Source organism: Lissotriton helveticus, chromosome 12 (genome assembly GCF_964261635.1).
Source record: "Lissotriton helveticus chromosome 12, aLisHel1.1, whole genome shotgun sequence".
In the NCBI taxonomy this organism is placed as follows: Eukaryota; Metazoa; Chordata; class Amphibia; order Caudata; family Salamandridae; genus Lissotriton; species Lissotriton helveticus.
Window position 1 is genome coordinate 751,948,884 of NC_136073.1, and position 18,696 is coordinate 751,967,579.

The 18,696-nt window shown below is 43.4% G+C and overlaps 1 protein-coding gene across 2 annotated transcripts in view; it reads left to right on the forward strand.

The window, feature by feature from the left end:
* The window catches only part of PAQR6 (progestin and adipoQ receptor family member 6), a 147,184-nt gene that overhangs the window by 121,430 nt on the left and 7,058 nt on the right, over positions 1–18,696 (forward strand). For both annotated transcript variants that reach the window (XM_078669882.1, XM_078669880.1), the window contains one exon: positions 15,770–15,914. In XM_078669882.1, coding sequence (XP_078526008.1) covers positions 15,770–15,914 — 145 coding nt within the window. The remainder of the gene's footprint in view (positions 1–15,769; positions 15,915–18,696) is intronic.

The following is an 18,696-nucleotide window of genomic DNA, read 5'->3' on the forward strand; positions in this document are numbered from 1 at the left end:
CATCAGTTGTACTTCAGCTAATTTGATCTTCTTTATAGTTCTTCAACATGGAAGCTCATAGTAGTATCTGTGCAGCACTTTTGGATGTCCATTTTTAGTTTTAAAAATGTTAGTTAGAAAGTTGAACTTGAATCCCCTTCTATTAGTTACTTTGGGATGTGGTAATTAACTCAGGAATATATCACTATTAAAGTTCTGAATGCATGCATGTGCTTCTTCATATTGAGGTGTAGAAATGAGAAGTCCTGTAGTTGGATGATAGAGCATGTGCTCTACTTCCCTAGGAAAATAGGATCTCCTGCTAGTAAAAGCCCAACAGTGTGGTTCCACTAACTCCGAGGTTAGGCCACCTCCGCCCGAGGAGAACTCTTATGACCTCAGGTTTCATATTTATGTCCAGAGGCGTGGTGGAGGTATTTCTTCCAATGAGCAATTTGTCTTTAGCTTTTTTTTCCGTACATTTCACGTCCACACATAGTATTTCATACCCAAAACTGGCTGGTTATCTCTATTTCTTCCTATCAATCTCCATAAGTGAAATTTATTGACATTTAGGAAGGTTTCAAACTCCTGACTACATGCGACCGAAAAAAAGTAGTTCACAGTTTTATCCCCTGTTATGCCAAGAAGCCCTCTAGTATTCACCTGCACTCTACAAAATGCAATATGCATGCATATATTTTCTGATTCATGTTAAAATTGTAAACACATCTACAACTTTCTTCCCATTCAGATCCCTGTACCCTATATTTAAAATATTTGAGGAGTTCTTAAGGCAGTCTCTTGACATGTTCCTGCTTCCTTTTGAAGCGGATTCTTTACCTTGTATACCTTGTATACCCTGGGATGCAGTTGGAAAGGAACATTCCATAGAATTCACAGATTTGCATTTCTCTCACTCATTCGTTTTCTTTATATTTTATTTGAGGGGTGCAATGAAGGGAAACAATACCCCAAGGGGCAGCTGAACACTGAATGCAGAAACATGATATATATCCAGTGTGTGAGGATATAGAAACGGATGTCTGTTTCCTTTAAAATCCTACAGCAGTAAATTCATAAATATCCAAAGGAGATCTTCATACTAGGCTGAGGGAGGAGGTAGCCTATGGAAACCGAGGAAGATGCAGAGAGAGACATACCAGAGTCTCCAGTCCCATACAGACAAAGGGGCTTATTAATAAGTCCCTTGTGCCACCGCTACGTCACTTTTTCCCACATTAAAAGTGACACACCGGCGGCGCAAGGGGCTTGTTAATAAGCCCCAAAGCCCGATGGCATGTGCATTGTTTTTGAGTCTTATGGAGTTCCAGCATGCTCGGAATAGTGTGTGCACTGCTTGGCATGTTAAGTTTAGGGAAGGTAGTCAGGTTTACTCCAGCGGATTGCCTAGGTGAAATGTCAAACGACCGCTTAGACTGCCAGATAAAAAAAACTGTCCAGAAAAGCAATAGTGGGGTTAGCAATTAAAATAATGCCCAAGTCAAAATAAGTCGAAAAAAAAAGTGAATCGAAAAAAGTGACTGTCCTGTCCAAGCCCCCTAGTGTTCGTATCAGGAACTGTTAGGGTGAAAGTGTGAGTGTGAAAGTGTAAATGTGTGTGACACATGTCTAGGGTGTAAGGTTTAACTCCACCTTCTGTACCTCAGAAACAGACATCATTTGTCATATGGGCAGCATTTTGACTCCTGTGTTATAGATAACATGCTAGTTCCATGCGATCATCCAGCCCATATGGTTTACCAGAGTTCAACTTATGTATCCAGAAATTCTCCCTACGCAGGAAATATTTATTGTTGTCTCTGCCTTCCTTCTTTTCAATTACTTCCAAAACCAAAAACTTAATTTGTGAGATATTATGATTATGTTCAGTGAAATGCATTGCCACGGCTGATTTTTCCTTCCGGGTTCTGATATTTGACTTGTGTTCATTGATCCGTATTTTAATTTTTCGTTCAGTTTTTCCCACGTAGACCTTCCCACATGGGCATTTAAGTAAATATATTACATTGGATGTGTCACACGTGGCCGATACCTTCAATTTTATGTTGTGACCCTTCACGGGGTGTGTTATGCTACTGCCTCTTATGATATTGTTGCAGTTGTTGCAGTTGGTACGGGGTCTAGTTCCTTTAGCTGCTGTTCTTTGGGGTATGTTGGTCTTCAATGTTTCTCCCATGTTGTCGCTTCTGGTATAGGCGAATATTGGTAGTTGCGTAAATAGAGAATTAAAGTCTGGTTCCGTACTTAAAATTGGCCAATGTTTTGTGATTATTCTTTTAAAGTCTGTACTCAAAGTTGAAAATTTCGAAAACCACTACCATTCTGGTTTTACTCTGTTTAGTTGTTGTTTGCAATAAGTTAGCTCTATTCAATGAGTGTGTTCGTTGTTTGGCTTTCTCTATTACATGCTGTGGATAGCCTCTGTCCAGGAATCTTTGCCCCATCTCTTCAATTCTGAATTTAATTACTAACCCCACTATTGCTTTTCTGGACAGTTTTTTATCTGGCAGTCTAAGCGGTCATTTGACATTTCACCGTAGCGTTTGCTCGGCACATACTCAGCTAGTCTGTCTTCTATATCGTTCGTTAGAAAGAAACATGTGATATCTCTTGGAACCAATGTGCGTTCCTAAGACTAATAAATACGGAAGTGCCGCTTGCCCCCAGACACACGGCACGAAGCCGAGCGCTACAGATCAGAAGAACGGCATCTGTGCCAATAATAAGTAAGTTTGTGAACGGCCCCACAAGGCACGATTAAACGTGCGATTCTGAACTCTTCATTAACTTATGGAGGAGTGTGGCTCACTGATTAGAGCGGCAGACCCTGATGCAGAGGTCTGGCCCGGGACCAGGGTTCAATTCCCGTCGCGGCAGGGTCTTGAGCTCAAATGTCCGGGGGCCTGATAATTCTCGGCACAGTGCCTACTCTAATCATGGGGTCCCACGCTGCAACTCTGGGAAATAGCTTGCTTAGTCTCCACACCGGCCCTAATCGCTAAGGATGCCTGGCTTCACCAGGGGGGTGCCCAGGAGTTGGGCGCCTCACAGGAACAGGCCAGGACGGGTACCTCGGCGGTTTATTCAGCGCGGGGACACACTGGTAAGTGTAACCATGCGCTTTATAAGCTTCAGAATTACAATTAACTTGTTGATTTTTTTCTGTACCTTCAAAGATGCACTCAGAAGAGTATCGCGAAATACACTGTAAGTGTATACACGTTCTAAATGCCACGCTTTTATCACAATTCGGGCACATGTTTTTATCACAATTTTGGCACATGTGAATTTGTTTTGTTTTTACCGCACTATTGCACGAACACAAGAGGTATCACGGATAACAGCAGACACTATACATAGGTAGGGACACGTGACATATGGATGTATTAAAAACCAACGCTATGATTTTGTTTCTATAGATATGCTCCTCGAAGAAGGGCTTTCAGCCCGAAATGCATAGGAGCAAACAAATTTCGAACTAATTAAAAGCAATTAAAAACTAATGTAAAGCACCAAGAAATTTCGAGGAGTCCTTTTGTTTATAGGAACCCAAGGTGTGCCCAAGGGGGATCAACCAAATTAGTTTATTTATTTATATTTATTTATTTATTCAGAGTTTTATATAGCGCGAACAAGATCTTTACAGATATCAGAGCGCTTCACAGAAACAAGGGGTGAGGAATAGCATGAGGGTGGCGCAACATAATATTGGGTGCAATATAAAATTCAGTAGCATGATCGGATAGCAGTCATGTTCTAATAAAAGATCAATAAACAATCAAATAGGCGATAATATAAGACAATACTGAGTCTTTCATACAACTACGATAAAAATCAGGAGAACTTATGCTAAAGGGATGGCTTATGCCAGTATCTAAAAGTTACAGGGAGCAAGGGGAACGGGCATCGACATTCAGTAGGCTAACGTGAATAGTCTAATAATAGATATTTAGTGAGTAGCATAAAAGGATCGACTAACCATCATGGAATTATGGCAAACAAGAAGAATAAACGAATCTAGATCCTGAATAATATGACATTATTTGACATTAGACAAACATGTAACCAGTAATACCCAAGCGGTGTGAAGTCTCTGAGCAACAAACATTAAAGTTCAGGTGAACTTAGCCATGAGGATGGCTTTCACCTCTTTCTTAAAGACGGCCGTGGAGGAGATAAGCCTGGTTTCAGGAGGGAGTGCGTTCCAGATCCTCGGTGCCATTCCTGAGAAGGAGCGTTTGTATGTTTTTTCCTCCTGGAATCTGCGAGGTTTCAAGAGTAGATTTTTTGTACTTCTATTGGATCTCGAACCTCCTGATATAGTCAGCTTTTGAGTGAGGTAGTTAGGTGCCTTGTGGTGTACGGCCGCGTGTGTCATCACAGCAATTTTCAGTTGTATTCTGGCTTCAAAGGGCAGCCATTGCAGAGATTTCAAGTCAGGGGTTATATGAGAATGTTTTCTTGAGCCCGTAATGAGTCTCGCGGCAGCGTTCAAGGAGGCTCTTAGGGGTGCAGTTGTTGCTAGAGGGAGACCACTGAGGGTCACAATTCCATAGTCTATGCGGGGGATGACGAGGGCTTGTACTGCATTTTGGAAGTCTTTGGCTGGGAGGAAGGGTTTCAGCTTCCTCAATGTGTTGATATGGAAATTGGCTCCTTTCGTTGCTTTGCTAATGTGCTGTTGCATGTTGAGCTTTGCATCAAGTGTGATACCTAAGGATTTCGCGGAATCCACGATGGTGGGCCGGACATTGAGTGCTGTTAGGTGGTTGAGCCAAAGTTGGGTGGTGGTAGATTTCGCAGGGGGTGCTATCAAAAGGAACTCAGTTTTCAGAGCATTTAGTTTGAGGTGATTGTCGGCCAACCACGATTGGGTCTTTATAAGAGTGTAGTTCAGGAGTTTGATATCATCCGGGGATTGTACCTTTAGGTAGAGTTGAGTGTCATCGGCATACATATGGAAGCATACATTGGATGCTTGAAGCAAGGTGGCAAGTGGTTCCATGATGAGGTTGAACAGTGTGGGTGAAAGGGAGGATCCTTGTGGAACGCCTAAGTCTACTGGCACAGGCGAGGACAACACATTGTTGATCTTGAACTTCTGAGACCGGTTATGTAGGAAGGAAGTGAACCACTTGAGAACAGTCCCGGATAAACCCATTCTAGTGTTTAGCAACTCAAGGAGGTTCTCGTGTTTGACCGTGTCAAAAGCTGAAGAAAGGTCGAGAAGGATGAGGAGGCATGAATCATTGCGATCAAGCATTTGGAGGGCGTCATCAATTATGTGAGTCATAGCCGTTTCCGTGCTGTGTTTCGCTCGGAAGCCTGATTGATGAGGGTTGAGGAGATCAAACTTGTCAATGTGTTTTGTTAGTTGAAGTTGTACACATTTTTCCAGCAGTTTGGCCAAGGTGGGGATGTTTGTGATGGGACGGTAATTGTTTAAGTCAGACGGGTCAGCTGTAGGTTTCTTGAGTATGGGCGTGACTTGCCCCACCTTGAGTGAGTCAGGGATGAGACCTTGTTGAAGGGAGCTGTTAATGATTTTAGTCCAGAGTGGGAGGAGCATGGTGGTGAAGTCTTTTACCGCGTTAGCAGGCAGGGGGTCTGTGAGGTGATTAGAGGGCTTCAAGGTACCGAGCAGTCTGAGTATTGCATCTTCAGAGTAGATGTCGAAGGAAGCCCACGATGCGCTGTTTTTTGGCTGAATGTAGGACATTCTGATGTGAACAGGGTGTTGGCTTACGTCATTGAGGAGATCATTTCTTATGTTGTCGGTCTTTAGCTTGAAGAAGGCGGAAAAGTCTTCACTGTGTGGGATATCGCTTGTTGGGTTGTTTGATTGCAAGGGTTGCGGCTTTGTTTGACTTTTGACTAGTTCGAACAATTTTCTTGGTCGGTTTTTCGCTTGGTCAAGCTGGAGGCGAAAGAAGTCAGATTTCGCACGCTTGATTTTCCTAAAATAGGCATTTCTCTTGTTAAGCTTTTTGCGATGTAGTGATGAGGGGTCAGCTCTCCAAGTGCGCTCTGCCGATCGCATAGCACGCCTGTCTTCGTTGAGTCTGCCGTCATACCAAGGGTTCGAGCTCTTGGTGGAGACTCTCTTTAGTTGCAGTGGGGCGGCTTCGTTGATTATAGAGGTAATAGAATCGAGGTAGAGGTCGGTCAGTGATTGAACATCAGAGACGCCAGCAGGGGGAAGGAGGAGCCTGTAGGTGTGGAGAGGTAGGGAGTTAGGCACAGCATTAGACTTGGTAAGTCCACCCACTTGCCAGACCCTAAACCTTCCCTTTTCTTCATATCAGACCCCCCTAAGGTAGGCCCAAGGGCAGGGTGCATTGTTAGTATAAGGCAGGGCATGCCCTGGTGTGTGTGGCATGTCCTAATAGTGAATTACAGCCATTTTCGGTTTTTCACTATTGCAAGGCTACCTGTTTCCCATGGGTCAGAATAAGCAGTTTGATTATAACGTTTTATATTCCTAACTGACCCAGGGAACATGGTAGACATTCGAATTTAGTATGCCTGAACTAAGAAGGGTGAAATTAAATGAAATGAAAAGAACATTTATAAAGCACGGTAGCTACCCTCGGGCGTCCTAGCGCTACGATAAGGATAAAATACATCTTTTAGTAAAGTTGGTTTTAACATTCTGTGTTTGAAAATGCCACTTTTAGAAAGTAGGTATTTTCTTACCTAACCATCCAGCTTGCCTCTGCTAGCCTGTGTATTGTGTGTCTGGTTTTGTGGGGGATTCCAGGAGACAGGGTGAGTCAACCCAAGGCTGAATAGACCTATCTGAATGCAGATGGGTGGGAGGAGTAGCACCTGGGTCTGAATAGGGCTATGCCTGCCTTCCACAAGGCTGGCTCCACCTCCTGCGGTGTGTCTGATGACCCTGGCCACCCTGCCAAAGGAAAGCAGGAGTCATGTAAACAAAGTGTTCCAAGACTGCACAGAACTGGTTTTGACTGGGTTCAGGACCCTCTGCCTTCAGAGGACAAAGGATTTACTAGTATAAATATCGGGGCCCAGACCCCAAGATTTTAGATCACTTCTGGAACAACAAGACAAACCTCTGCCACGGAGAAGAACCAAGGAAGCTGTAGGAGTTGTACTGCCCCCTTGCCAGTGTGCTGTGTTGCTGGGTGTGCCTACAGTGGTGTCTTCAGTGCCAAGGAGAGGAGAAGGAACTTTTAAAGGACTGTCATCATCTTGCAGAATATTACTCCAAGGGCTTGATTTGAGCCTGCCTCCTGACCGAAGTCTCAGGTATGCCAGACTTCATCCCTTCTGTTTGCCTGCATCTGGAACTTGCTGTTCTAGCTGCTACAGATGGAATTCTGCAACACCGGCGCCGGCGAGCGACGCCGTCATCTGCATTGAAACCATGAGCACTGCTCTGACATGCAATGTAGACCAGACGCCGGCCACCGTGCCACATTAACGCCAGCGAACGACATCGTAAGCCTGCCATAGCCGTGAGCGCTGCTCTGACTTGCGACGCCGGCCCGCGCCTGCTGCTGTGCCGCATTGACTCTGGAGCCCACATCATCGCGGAGCCAATCGTCGACGTGAGCGGTCAAGAATCCATTGACATCATGACATCGTACGGAACCGTGGTTTCAGTGCCATCGTGATGTCACCTCCTCTCCAGTAAGGAACCAACGCCTCCCCTGCCTGCGTAAGCATCCAGGACACCAACGCATCATCTCCCCCGAAGTAAGAAACTCAAGCCGCAATGCGCCAATGATGCCGCACCTCTCCGATGCCATGTGCTGTCTTTGTTTTCAAGTTTCCCAGGTACTGTTCTCTGTGGATCTGCTTTGACTCCAGGCCTGACGCCGCGCACCTCGCGGTCGGCGCTGTACTTTGGGATTTCTTTGACCTTAACGTCTTGATAGCTCCAGTTGGGGTTATCTGTTGCTAAAGACTGCTTTTAAGTGAATAACCTATTTTTTAACTATTTCTACCATCTTGAAGAATTATTATTGATTACAGTATTGTGGATTTTTGTGATATGGTATGGTCTTGTGATAAGTCTATATGAAGAATACTTATTTTTTTAAACCTGTGTTGTGTCCATCTGTAGTGTTTTCACCGTATTACTGTATGTGTTCACAAATGCTTAACACACTGCCTCTGAGATAAGCCTACCTGTTCGTGCCAAGCTACCAAGGGGGTGCGCAGTGGTTATCCAGTAGTGTAATCCCCTTTTCCCTGACTTAGAAGCAAGGGTCCCTATGTTGTCAAAGGTGTATACCATTGCCAACTAGAGACCCCCAGTTATAACAACTGCCAATTTAGATTTTGATGAAACCGGGGTCTGTCCCTTGACAGCCAGTTGTTACTTCTTTTCATGTAGCTCACCTCCACCTGATTCATGATAGATGATAGTGCAAGGAAAGTGCATTTTATTCCAGAACCACTAGAGGGAGCTCTGTCATTGAAAGTGTGTTGAGAAATCATGATTAAACCTAACACACAGCTTGGTGTTTCCAGGTCTTTATGCACACGATACAGTGTTGACACTGCAGACATCAGGGATATGCTGGTGGCCCAAGTAGTCTCTATAACCCATCTGTAGGAACAACACTGCACACAAACCACAGTAACATCAACACAATGACCAGGACTTCTCACAATCCATGGCCTGTATTTCCCACTGTTCATCGACCTTTACACTGTTATAGTTTTGTTTAACAACTTATCTGTCTCTAGGCAATTATGAGAGTACAACCCGGAGAGGGGCTTTGGCTGGGATCCAAGTGTACATTTTTTGATTGGGCAGAAGATGTGTGCTTCCACAATAAAAGTGCTTGCACTCCAAAGCTGTGATAATGTTGTTTATCCAGCTGCCTGAGCTTGAATTTTAAGGGGCACACACGTCATTGTAATGTGATGAAACTGTCTTAGTAGATAACTAGATAATGTGTGCTGTTTTTCTCTGGTAGCGGCACAAATAAGAGACGGCAATCCTTAAACGTAAATGCATTTTTAGGTCTGGCCTAACAGTAGCTTGACCTACTGGCATTGCCAGTTCTTATTAATAATATTGCCTGCCAATTCCTCTAATTTCTATCCTCTATTAGTAATCATAATTTAATCCAATAACTAGTTGTGCAGGTATAATGAACTTTTCAAGATCCAACGTAACCTTTCCATCATGGCTTCCATGGGGAAGGACAGTGGCGGGAAATCGTGTAACGTTTCCCAAACTCGGGCAGATTCGAATCTTTTGTGAATCTACTGGATATTAATGTGCCATTACCTGTAAAGCTCCAGCCTTTGCTCTTCTTTCACGTGCTTGCATTAATGTGCAAAGGTGGAAAGTGCTGGTGTATATCGTGCCATCTGTTTAGTGTCCATGAACGCATTGTCTAATACTTTTTGCATTAGCGGCGATCTATTCATGAATTTTTCCTATATTTGTTTTAAATGAAGATGTGTACTTTAGCATCCATATGTCTGCCCCTTCGGACATCGGCTCAGTAGTTTTGCACAAATACTGTGATGCAAAATAAAATGTACACCCCAGTCGGCTTCTATGTTTTGATGTATTTACAGAGATCTGACCCAGTCAGTCAGTCAAGACATTTTTATTCGGCAAAGTGCCATAAAAGAATAAAGCATTTCATTATAAGAAATATTTTAAATGACTTAAAACATATGTATCAAATCAGAATTACCGGTCGCATGACAGTTGTTTCCTGGGTGTATACAAAACATGTATAATTCTGTTAAAATAATAATTCATATTTTTTCCTAGTGCCCATAGCGTTCTTTATAAAACTTAAAACTGCATAACAAATCTTTAGTCGATAGTTTTTGTAAGAAATAAGGGGGCATTTTAGCAAGGGGGTGTTAGGCAATTATCGCCGATTTAGCGGCAGTTTTCGGCCGCTAAGCGGCGATTATTCTATCGCCCTATGAGCAAGCTGTTGCTAACTGATGTTAGCGACAGCTTTTAGCTGATAGCGAGCGGTTTGGGGCCCGCTTTGCATGTCAGCGATGTTTATCGCTAATGACATGCAAAGTGGGCGTACCCAACCAGTTAGCGACTGAAAGCAGTCGCTAACGTCGCTATCGCCTATTAGCAAGGCAGGCGTAGCGATGGAAATATTCACGCTAAGCGCAAATATCTCCAAATAATAACACCTCCCCAGACCAGTTCTTAGCCATGTTATCCAATGGGAGGTGTATAACATGGCTAAGAGCATTTCGTCGCTAATGTGTGAATATCGCTATATTCTCAGCGATATTCACGCATTTCGCCACTATTGCGGGATATTTTAGCACAATGGAGAAAAACGTTGCTAATAGCATGTTTTCTCGGCTAACATAACCAGCGATAGGCAGCGATAAAAAAAAATGCGCTAAGCGCATTTTGTGATAAATATCGCTATTCCTTGGTAATATGCCCCCTAGTGCTGCTCGATGTTGATTTGTTTGTGCCGTGCGTATCTGACTGACTTGGTCCTCATCACCAAACCCTAGCCATAATGTAAACTCATGTCAAGCAAATTTAAGTTTGTCATAATTCATTAACCCTTATATCAACATTCAGAAACCCTGTTTGAAAAAGAATGTGCACCCCTTAATTCAGTAATGCTTGAAACCCTCGTCAGAAGAAGTAACTGTAAGTACATTTCCTGCCAGAGTTTATCTGTCTGTCTCATCGCCTGCAAGCAATTCTGGCCCACCCTTCAGATTTAGGTATCCGAACTTCCACAGTAATAAGAACTGCATACAAGAGAACACAGAGATTGTAATAACTGCACATTGACTTATGCATAATGGTTTAGCCAAGTGATACATAGGCGCTCGTGCAGGCAAGACAGATAACTTCCCTTACCAGAGTTTGGTAGTAAAACAGAGCCTTAACTTGGGTCAGAGGGCCCCTAATACCCATGGGCCTTAGCGCCACTGCACTTCCCTCACTATTGGTATCTATGCCCCTGGTTATGCAGCTCGAGGATACATTTTATTTACGTCAGCATGTTTCCCTCTGGAGCCACCCGGCGAGTATGCAGCTGTTTAGTTCGGTGTAACGAAAAGGTGAGAAGCATCAGCAGAAATGGAAAAACACTTCCATCAGTTAAGAGTCGGAGAGAGCAAGATGTGATACGAATTCTAAAAGCCCACGAGCACAAGCCATAATACTCCCCTAGCCCCTAAACGAATGCCCTTCATCAACAGAGGAGAATGTAAAGCACTCTAAGTAGCCATGTATTTTATTTCTTGTATCTAAACAATAAAACTGCCTATAAGATTGAATTTAATGTGAGTTTTCTCTGCATGGATATTGTGTTGTGGCATTAAAGCCACACTGGCAGTGCAACCCACATTTCTCCAAGCCTGTACACAGTCAGGGCCGGCTTTAGGGGAGTGCGTCTGGTGCGGTAGCACTGGGCACTGACCTGTGTAGGGGGGCGCTGTGATCTCAGGGGGGCACTGTGTTCAGCAATATTTTATGATAGCAGAGATCAGGGGCACTATTGCCGGTGGTAGTGAGAGAATCCAAGGAGGCGGTCATGGGATGTGAGGGCGCCAAAAGTGATTGTCGCACAGTCCGCCACCAGCGTTAAAGCCGGCCTTTACAATACACTGGGGCATGACCTTGACAGCAATCGGCTAGTGTACAGTTTTCAATGCTGTGTTGTCGATCCCCTTCAGGCTCGTGCAGACTATCCTAAAAGGGGAAGGCCATCCTCACACCTCTAGGCCACTATTTGCTGGGCGCAGGATATCTTTGATATAACCTCTTAGGCTTGCTGATGACGGCTTGTTAGCCAGAAACCGGTCCCAGGATGCTTGTTTCCGGTCCAGGAAAGACATGGCTTGGCAGTTCGGGCTGGGCTGTTCCCATGAGTCACAGGGTCAGACTGATTTGCATATGGCCATGTCTGAACTGGGGTGGCAGAGTGAGCTAAAGAATGATGATGGATTAAACCCAGATCAGTTGACTGGGGGTGAGTGCTTGCATTGTTCAACACTCCGTCCATCATCCCCTTTGGTTTTGCTTTGTTCGACCTCTGACCTGCCGTCGTGCCTCAGTTCTCCAAACGTGCTATCCCTTCCCTCCATTATGAAGATGTAGGAAATACAGCATACATACTGAAGAACCTTTGCATCCTAGGACCGGGGAAAGGCCTCCTTCTCTGATGCTAAGGCTCGAGCTTTAGTCCAGCGGTATTATCCTGTAGATGTGAGCTGTTGGCAGGAGTAGGCTGGCAAATATCTGTAGAGGCTCTAAAAGTTTCTTTGTTTCTGTGTCTCCAACTTAGCTTTGGTCAGTAGGGTACTTGGTGTTAGTCCCTTGCAAGTGGTGTAGATTTCTTTGGATTATTGCCTTCAAGTGATGTTTTTTTTGCTCTATGTTTCTTACCAAAGGAGATTTTTTCTAAATTAGGAACATTTCATGGGAACTGGGTTTCCAAGTTTGGCCTGTGTTTTTATTATTCATATCATGGGGTGTGTGGAACTCAGCCTCAATGCTGAAGCAGGCTGTGTTGGGATAATGTTCTTCAAATAGAACATCAGCCCTTACGAAAGCCTTTGTCTGGAGGTTTATCACAGCAGACCCGGCAGTTGCAGGTCAAGTCTCCTACTAGTTGGAATTCCTACTGGTTTATTTTTTTTTTAATTGTGCACCACATGGTTAATCCATAAGTTTACTGTACTGTAGACTATTGCTCGACTGATGTTCCTACTATGTTATTTATATTTACTTTTTGATTGTATCCTATTCATATGAGCTGTATCGCACTTGCCTTTTTATGGTCAAATGACCAAAATAAAGTTTTATGATGATGATGATGAGGAATTCCTACTAGCTGATGCACCCACCATTATCATTGATCGTGGGCAGGCCGTCCACATAGGGGTGTCTCCATACTAATGCAGACACTTCCTGTCACAGTACTGCACTATATACTAAATTCATATTACTGACACAGTTTCTGAAGGCATGCACCAACTACATTTCTAACTAGCTCTTTGCTCAACATATGGGTTTACGTCTGCAATGGTGGGTATAGGAAGACGTGCCACAGTGTATTGGTGTCCCTGGGTTCTGATCTAGCGGGACACCAACCTGCTGACAAGTATCACTAAAATACACACATTCGGGCCCATAAACCACTCTCACTTACAACATCCGGTTGATGAATACCCTGCTGGAGATCAATTTTGGGGCTTTTCTATATGTCCGTTTTGCCTAAAAATTAGAACGTATTTATTTTCTAAGTCCTTCCTTACTCATGGATCTATTTTAGTTGAGTTAGAGTTGGTAATTAACAACATTAAAACATTTACCTATTTATTTCATTAAATAACCACAGACTCAATTAAAGTTTATAATTTTATCTGAAAATCTTAGTGAATCAAGTACAAATTACAGTGTTAACTCCATCATTCCGGAAATGTAAGGTTCAGTTACCTAAATCAAACTATACATTTTAATGACATGTACCTCAGGAAGAGAGGACAGAGAGAAAATGCACATTGACACAATACACAATTACATTTACCTAGAATGGTGTGAGAATCAGACCACTCAGGCCAAGAGTTTGGACCCCACAAAATATCAGGTAACAGGTTTAGGACTGGATTAAGGGGCATATGTAGGTAGCTGTTTGTGATTTGCAAACGCCGAAATTCAGCGAATTTCGGCGTTTGCGAATTGCAAACGGCGTTTTGCTATGTAGGTGCATATTAGCAAAATAAGGAATCGCAAAAATTGCAACTCCTTATTTTGCTCAAGCATTTAAGGAATCGCAATTTTGCGATTCCTTAAATGCTATGTAGGAGTCAATTAAAAAATGTGATTCAGGCTTAAGGAATCGCAAAATACCACCTACCCCAAGTAGATGGTATTTTGCGATTTCCTTTAAAAATGCATTTTTTTTTTAATTCAAAGTGCCATGTGGCGCACAGACATGCTCTTAGGGCATGTCTGTGCGCCACATGTACTTACAGGCACATTCCAGGGGTGCAACAGGTGTCCTTTGGACACCCTGGCACCCTTGGAATTGTGATTCTCAAATTGCGATTTTCTCATAGAAAATTGCAATTTGAGAATGCATCCCCCTTCATTCCTATGGGCCTCTTGGCCCATAGGAATGAATGGGACACTCATTCCTTAATTGCGATTTGCAATTTGCTAATCGCAATTAAGGAATATTAGGTAATCGCAAAAAAATTGCGAATTATTACCTACATTCCATTTTGTGATTCTCAAATAGCGATTCCTTAAAAATCGCTATTTCAGAATTGCAAAATGGAGATTACCTACATATGCCCCTAAGTCAGGACAGGTCACCTCTTCTGGATTTAGCGCCAGCGTCAAACCCCTCCCTGATACTAGTTTCCCTCCTCGACTATCTTGCGCGTCTCATTCGTAGTTCCCTCGCCTCCTCGGTCCTCTCTCGCAATCTCGTTCCTAAGTTTTATTTGAAAATGTTTAAGTCTGCTTTCAAGTGGATTGATCAGCAATCGGACAGCATCTCTATCTCTCAGCGTTCTGCCAGCGGTCAGGCAGCAATTAAGCCTGAATAGACTAGCTAATTTAGCTAACTATCCCAATTATACCTTCTGGTGGCATGTTCCACCCCCAAATGTTTCAAACTTGTGTAAATTGCGTATTCTGATTGCACAAGCCAAGGGGATGATCGTGACACCATACTAAGTTATTACTTTTTTTAAGAGCATTGTCTTATGTTCCCGCCCATTTAATTTGTTTCACCCGATCTTTATTCCCACCCGTTTCTCATATTAAATTCAATATTGTATATCTTTTATACATTTTGTTCATTGAGTCCTCAGGATGTTCTGTCATATTTTTGCCTATGAGAAAAGTGTGTCCTTGATCAGCTACCATGACTTGTGAGCACGACTTCAGGGTTGGCCTTTAAAGCCACTGCGCGCTTTACGCATGTGGGTTTAGCCTCGTCTCTCAATTTTAGGCCCAATTACGAACTAACAGAGAAGTCAAAAAGACAAGATGTTAGATTCAAATAAAATGGGTTCACTGTATACCACTTATGTGTACTCTAAACCCATTTAATCAAAATCATTCTTTATGCATTAGCACTTAGTATAAAACACAGTTTATTTTCAAGCAAAGCAGATGCGTTGCATGTGAGTTCTAAAGCGGCCATTTTGCACATTAATGCGCAGAAGCAAAGCTTTCCCTCCAAGCGTTATGACATCATGCCGTTGGTGCTTGCACATTTTGTTTCCCGTGTTTTATTGCAGCCATTTTAGTCTCAGTCAAGTTACTTGTTAGTAGACACATAGGCAAGCTTCCCCTGCTTCTACATTCTGTACGAAATGTGTACATTAGTATGACAAACATTTATTAGTACTGTATTATGATTATACGAGAGGATTCACTCAGCAAGTTGCTTATTTGCAAATCCTTGCCCATCAGTTCCACATTTACCCTCAGGGAGGAGATCACAAACACCTCTACCCTTAGAGGGATAACACATGGTAACTTCTAATATACATGACCTATCCACCTAACATTTCTTTGGAACTCAGATAGGTAATTAGTGGGGAGGCAAGGTGTGTTTTTTCCTGCCACCTCGAATAGACAAATTACATTTTTATACTACTCTTCAGCTAGCGCTTGTGGCTTGGGGATGAGATCAACACCCATTGGTTTGCAGTCTCTTTCTTAGCAGTTCCTGTTTCTGAGCATCTTGTCAAATGTGCGCTTTTATGTCTTTGCTGATGGATTTGCTATTTTTGTTTCTTTTAGCTCCTGTTCTGCTTTGGAGAGGACTGCAACTCCAACATGGCAATTTCATCTTACACCTGTCACCTCTTCTGTGCACTGCTGACTGTCATCCTGTTTGCTTCACATTTGCCAGAGCGACTGGCCCCTGGACGCTTTGATTACTTTGGTAATAAAGGCATAACATTTCAAGTTAATGTAGAACTTTGACTCCCAGTGGTTGCATGACGTGTCTTATTCCACATTAGAGGTTCCCTCACTATAGAGATTACACTGGAGCCAGATCTGAGTTTTAATGTAAAATGATTTGGTGCAGAAAAAAATAGTTCATTGGATTCTTTCTGCTGCTGCAAAGATTGTGAGTAGCTGTAGTTGAATCCCACAATGTCAACTCTGCCTTAAAACCTTTGCAGGTTGATAAAATAAATGCAGCTGAGGTGGGTAGCAGAAATAACTTTTATTCAGACTTCTCAGAATAAGCAGAATCCTCAGGAGCAAGTGTAATATAAAAACAGGTTTGTAGCACATTTGGCTTTGTTCACACATGCTCTACATATTAATGCCATTTAGTGTTGTTCGTGGACATTCGTAAGTTGTTTCGAGGCACAAGACTCTTTCTGACTTGAATTTTAGCCCACAATGCACCAGGTCAAAGTCTCCACCTCCTATTGTTTTTTTCTCCCATCGGATTCAGATGTTTTAGTGCCAGCTCGAGGACCAACTTGGTTTTTCATGTGGATTTTAGGACGCGACGTAGGAAGGTGGGTGAGGTGGGTGCGGGCCGCCCCGGGTGTCATCACTGAGGGGGGTGACAAAAAGGCAAAAATATGTACTTTTTAGTTTAGTCAACAAATGCAACGAAACGTGCCTGAAATCGACACGTGGGGGTTGCCAAGAAATTTTTCGCACCGGGTACCACCTGACCTTGCTACGCCACTGACTTTAGGTGCAAGTCATCGAGGCTTTGATCACAGCAACGGGAGAATTCACAGGACACCAACGCCTAGGTGCCAATCTTCAACTACTGTGATGGACAAACTTTGTTGGACCGGGGCGCAGGGGCTCAAAGAAACAAGTTGTGTAAATAATGGATGTTATGGAGAGGAGAATTATCCAATTTTAGCCTAAATGTAATGCAAAATTTCCTGTTCAGCATGGCATTGGCGGTGCAAATTTTGTTTGGTCCCCAATCACAATGCAGCAATCTGCTCAGCTTGTAAAGCGTTCTGGTGCAAAAAGACCATTTGGTACCTAAATGCCATTGGGCAGACCACAAAATTCAGAGACTGGCGACCTAAAACACCAAGCCTGTACTGACCTGCTGACACATTTGCCTTTGAGGGAGAAGAGCCCGGGCCTTCCAGTGCACAGCTGGTTTAGGGGGAGCAGAGCCCAGAGGAGCTGTCCTCCGATGAGTCTGAGGCTGAAGTAGATGGGTGCCGCAGCCAAAGCTCAGGCCACAGATTATGACCTTTGTAAGGATTATCGAGTTAAACACCTACCAAAGATGACCGGAAGAGCAGCAAGAGTTGGTTGGTAAAGGAAAGGTAGTATCAAATGCATACATCTGGTATGCGTTGGATTCTGCTGATACTGCCTCAGCAGTGGCGGCTCGTCCGCTAAGGCAGAGGAGCATCGCCTCACTGCTTTCAGCAGTGTAAAAAAAGGATAAATGAAATGATAATAACTCGTTGTTATCATTTTATTTGTTCCTGCTGTGGTGTCTTTACAGGGCGGGACCCTGCTGCTCTGCTCTCCGAGCAGGGGGGAGGAGTGGTAGGCACTCTGTAAGTGCAGAATGACTGTTTGGCAGACCCTCTCGGGCCGGCCAAACAGTCATGTGTACTTTGCATGTGCTGGAGAACACACCCAGGATCCCAATCCCTGGCTGAGCACCGAACCACAGCACCCAACCAATCACAACGCTACATTGCAACATTGCGATTGGTCAGGGGACCTGGATACTCCCTACTCTAGCCCAGCGGAGTGACGGCTCAGAGAAATGACAGAGGAGAGACAAGATGCGGCAAGGAGGTACCTTTTATATTTGGAAGAATATAAATGCTTATCAATGGGGTCGCAAAGGTGCACAGTGCCGATGCAATGGAAGGTGCAATCCTGTGTGAGGTATGTAAACCCACCACGTAGGCCTGCTACTCAGCTGAGTGGAAACGATTTGTTCAATGTTACATTGATGCATTGATAAAAAATAGATCTTCTCAAAACCTTTGTTCAGGATATAATGTGCTATTTACTGCATTTACAGAATGTGGGTTTGACATACACTTTCATTTGTCTAGACTTGGCAAGAGTCGCAGACTACGTGAGGAACCGGGAACATTTTTCTGTTCTTAAAATGCCAGTCATTGCTGCTTCGTGGTGGACCTTAAAAGAGTGATGCCTTCAAAAACTCCTCCAGCGCTAACGTCTAATCTCTATAGAGTTCTCATGAGACGAATGGGTTCTCCATTCGAACAGCTGCACTATTACAACATGCACTTCATGTCCTGGAAGGTAGCCTTTCTGGTTGCTATCACATTTCTTTGTAGAATTATTCATTTGCTAGCCTTAAATATAGCAGAGGCATTATTTAGGTTCATAGGGATAAAGCTGTTTTGAGGACAAACCCAAAATTTCAAACCCAAGGTGACTTCCCCATTTCATGTTAACGAGATTATAGAGTTGCCCATCTTCTTTCCACCCCAGACACTGTGGCAGAAAGAGCACTACACACCCTAGATATTATGAAGATGCTTAAGTTTTATCAAGAAGAAACTTTTGTCTTGTTTCCGAGTCCACTTGCAAGACAAAAACTTTTGCTAAGCCTCACTTTGGAAATCCAAATCCTAAGGCAGGCATTGGTAGGTGAATAGCATATTATACTAAGGCTAAAAGTATGTTGCGCATGTCATTTAGAATATTTCGTTCGAAAAAAGGCAGCTAGTCTGATC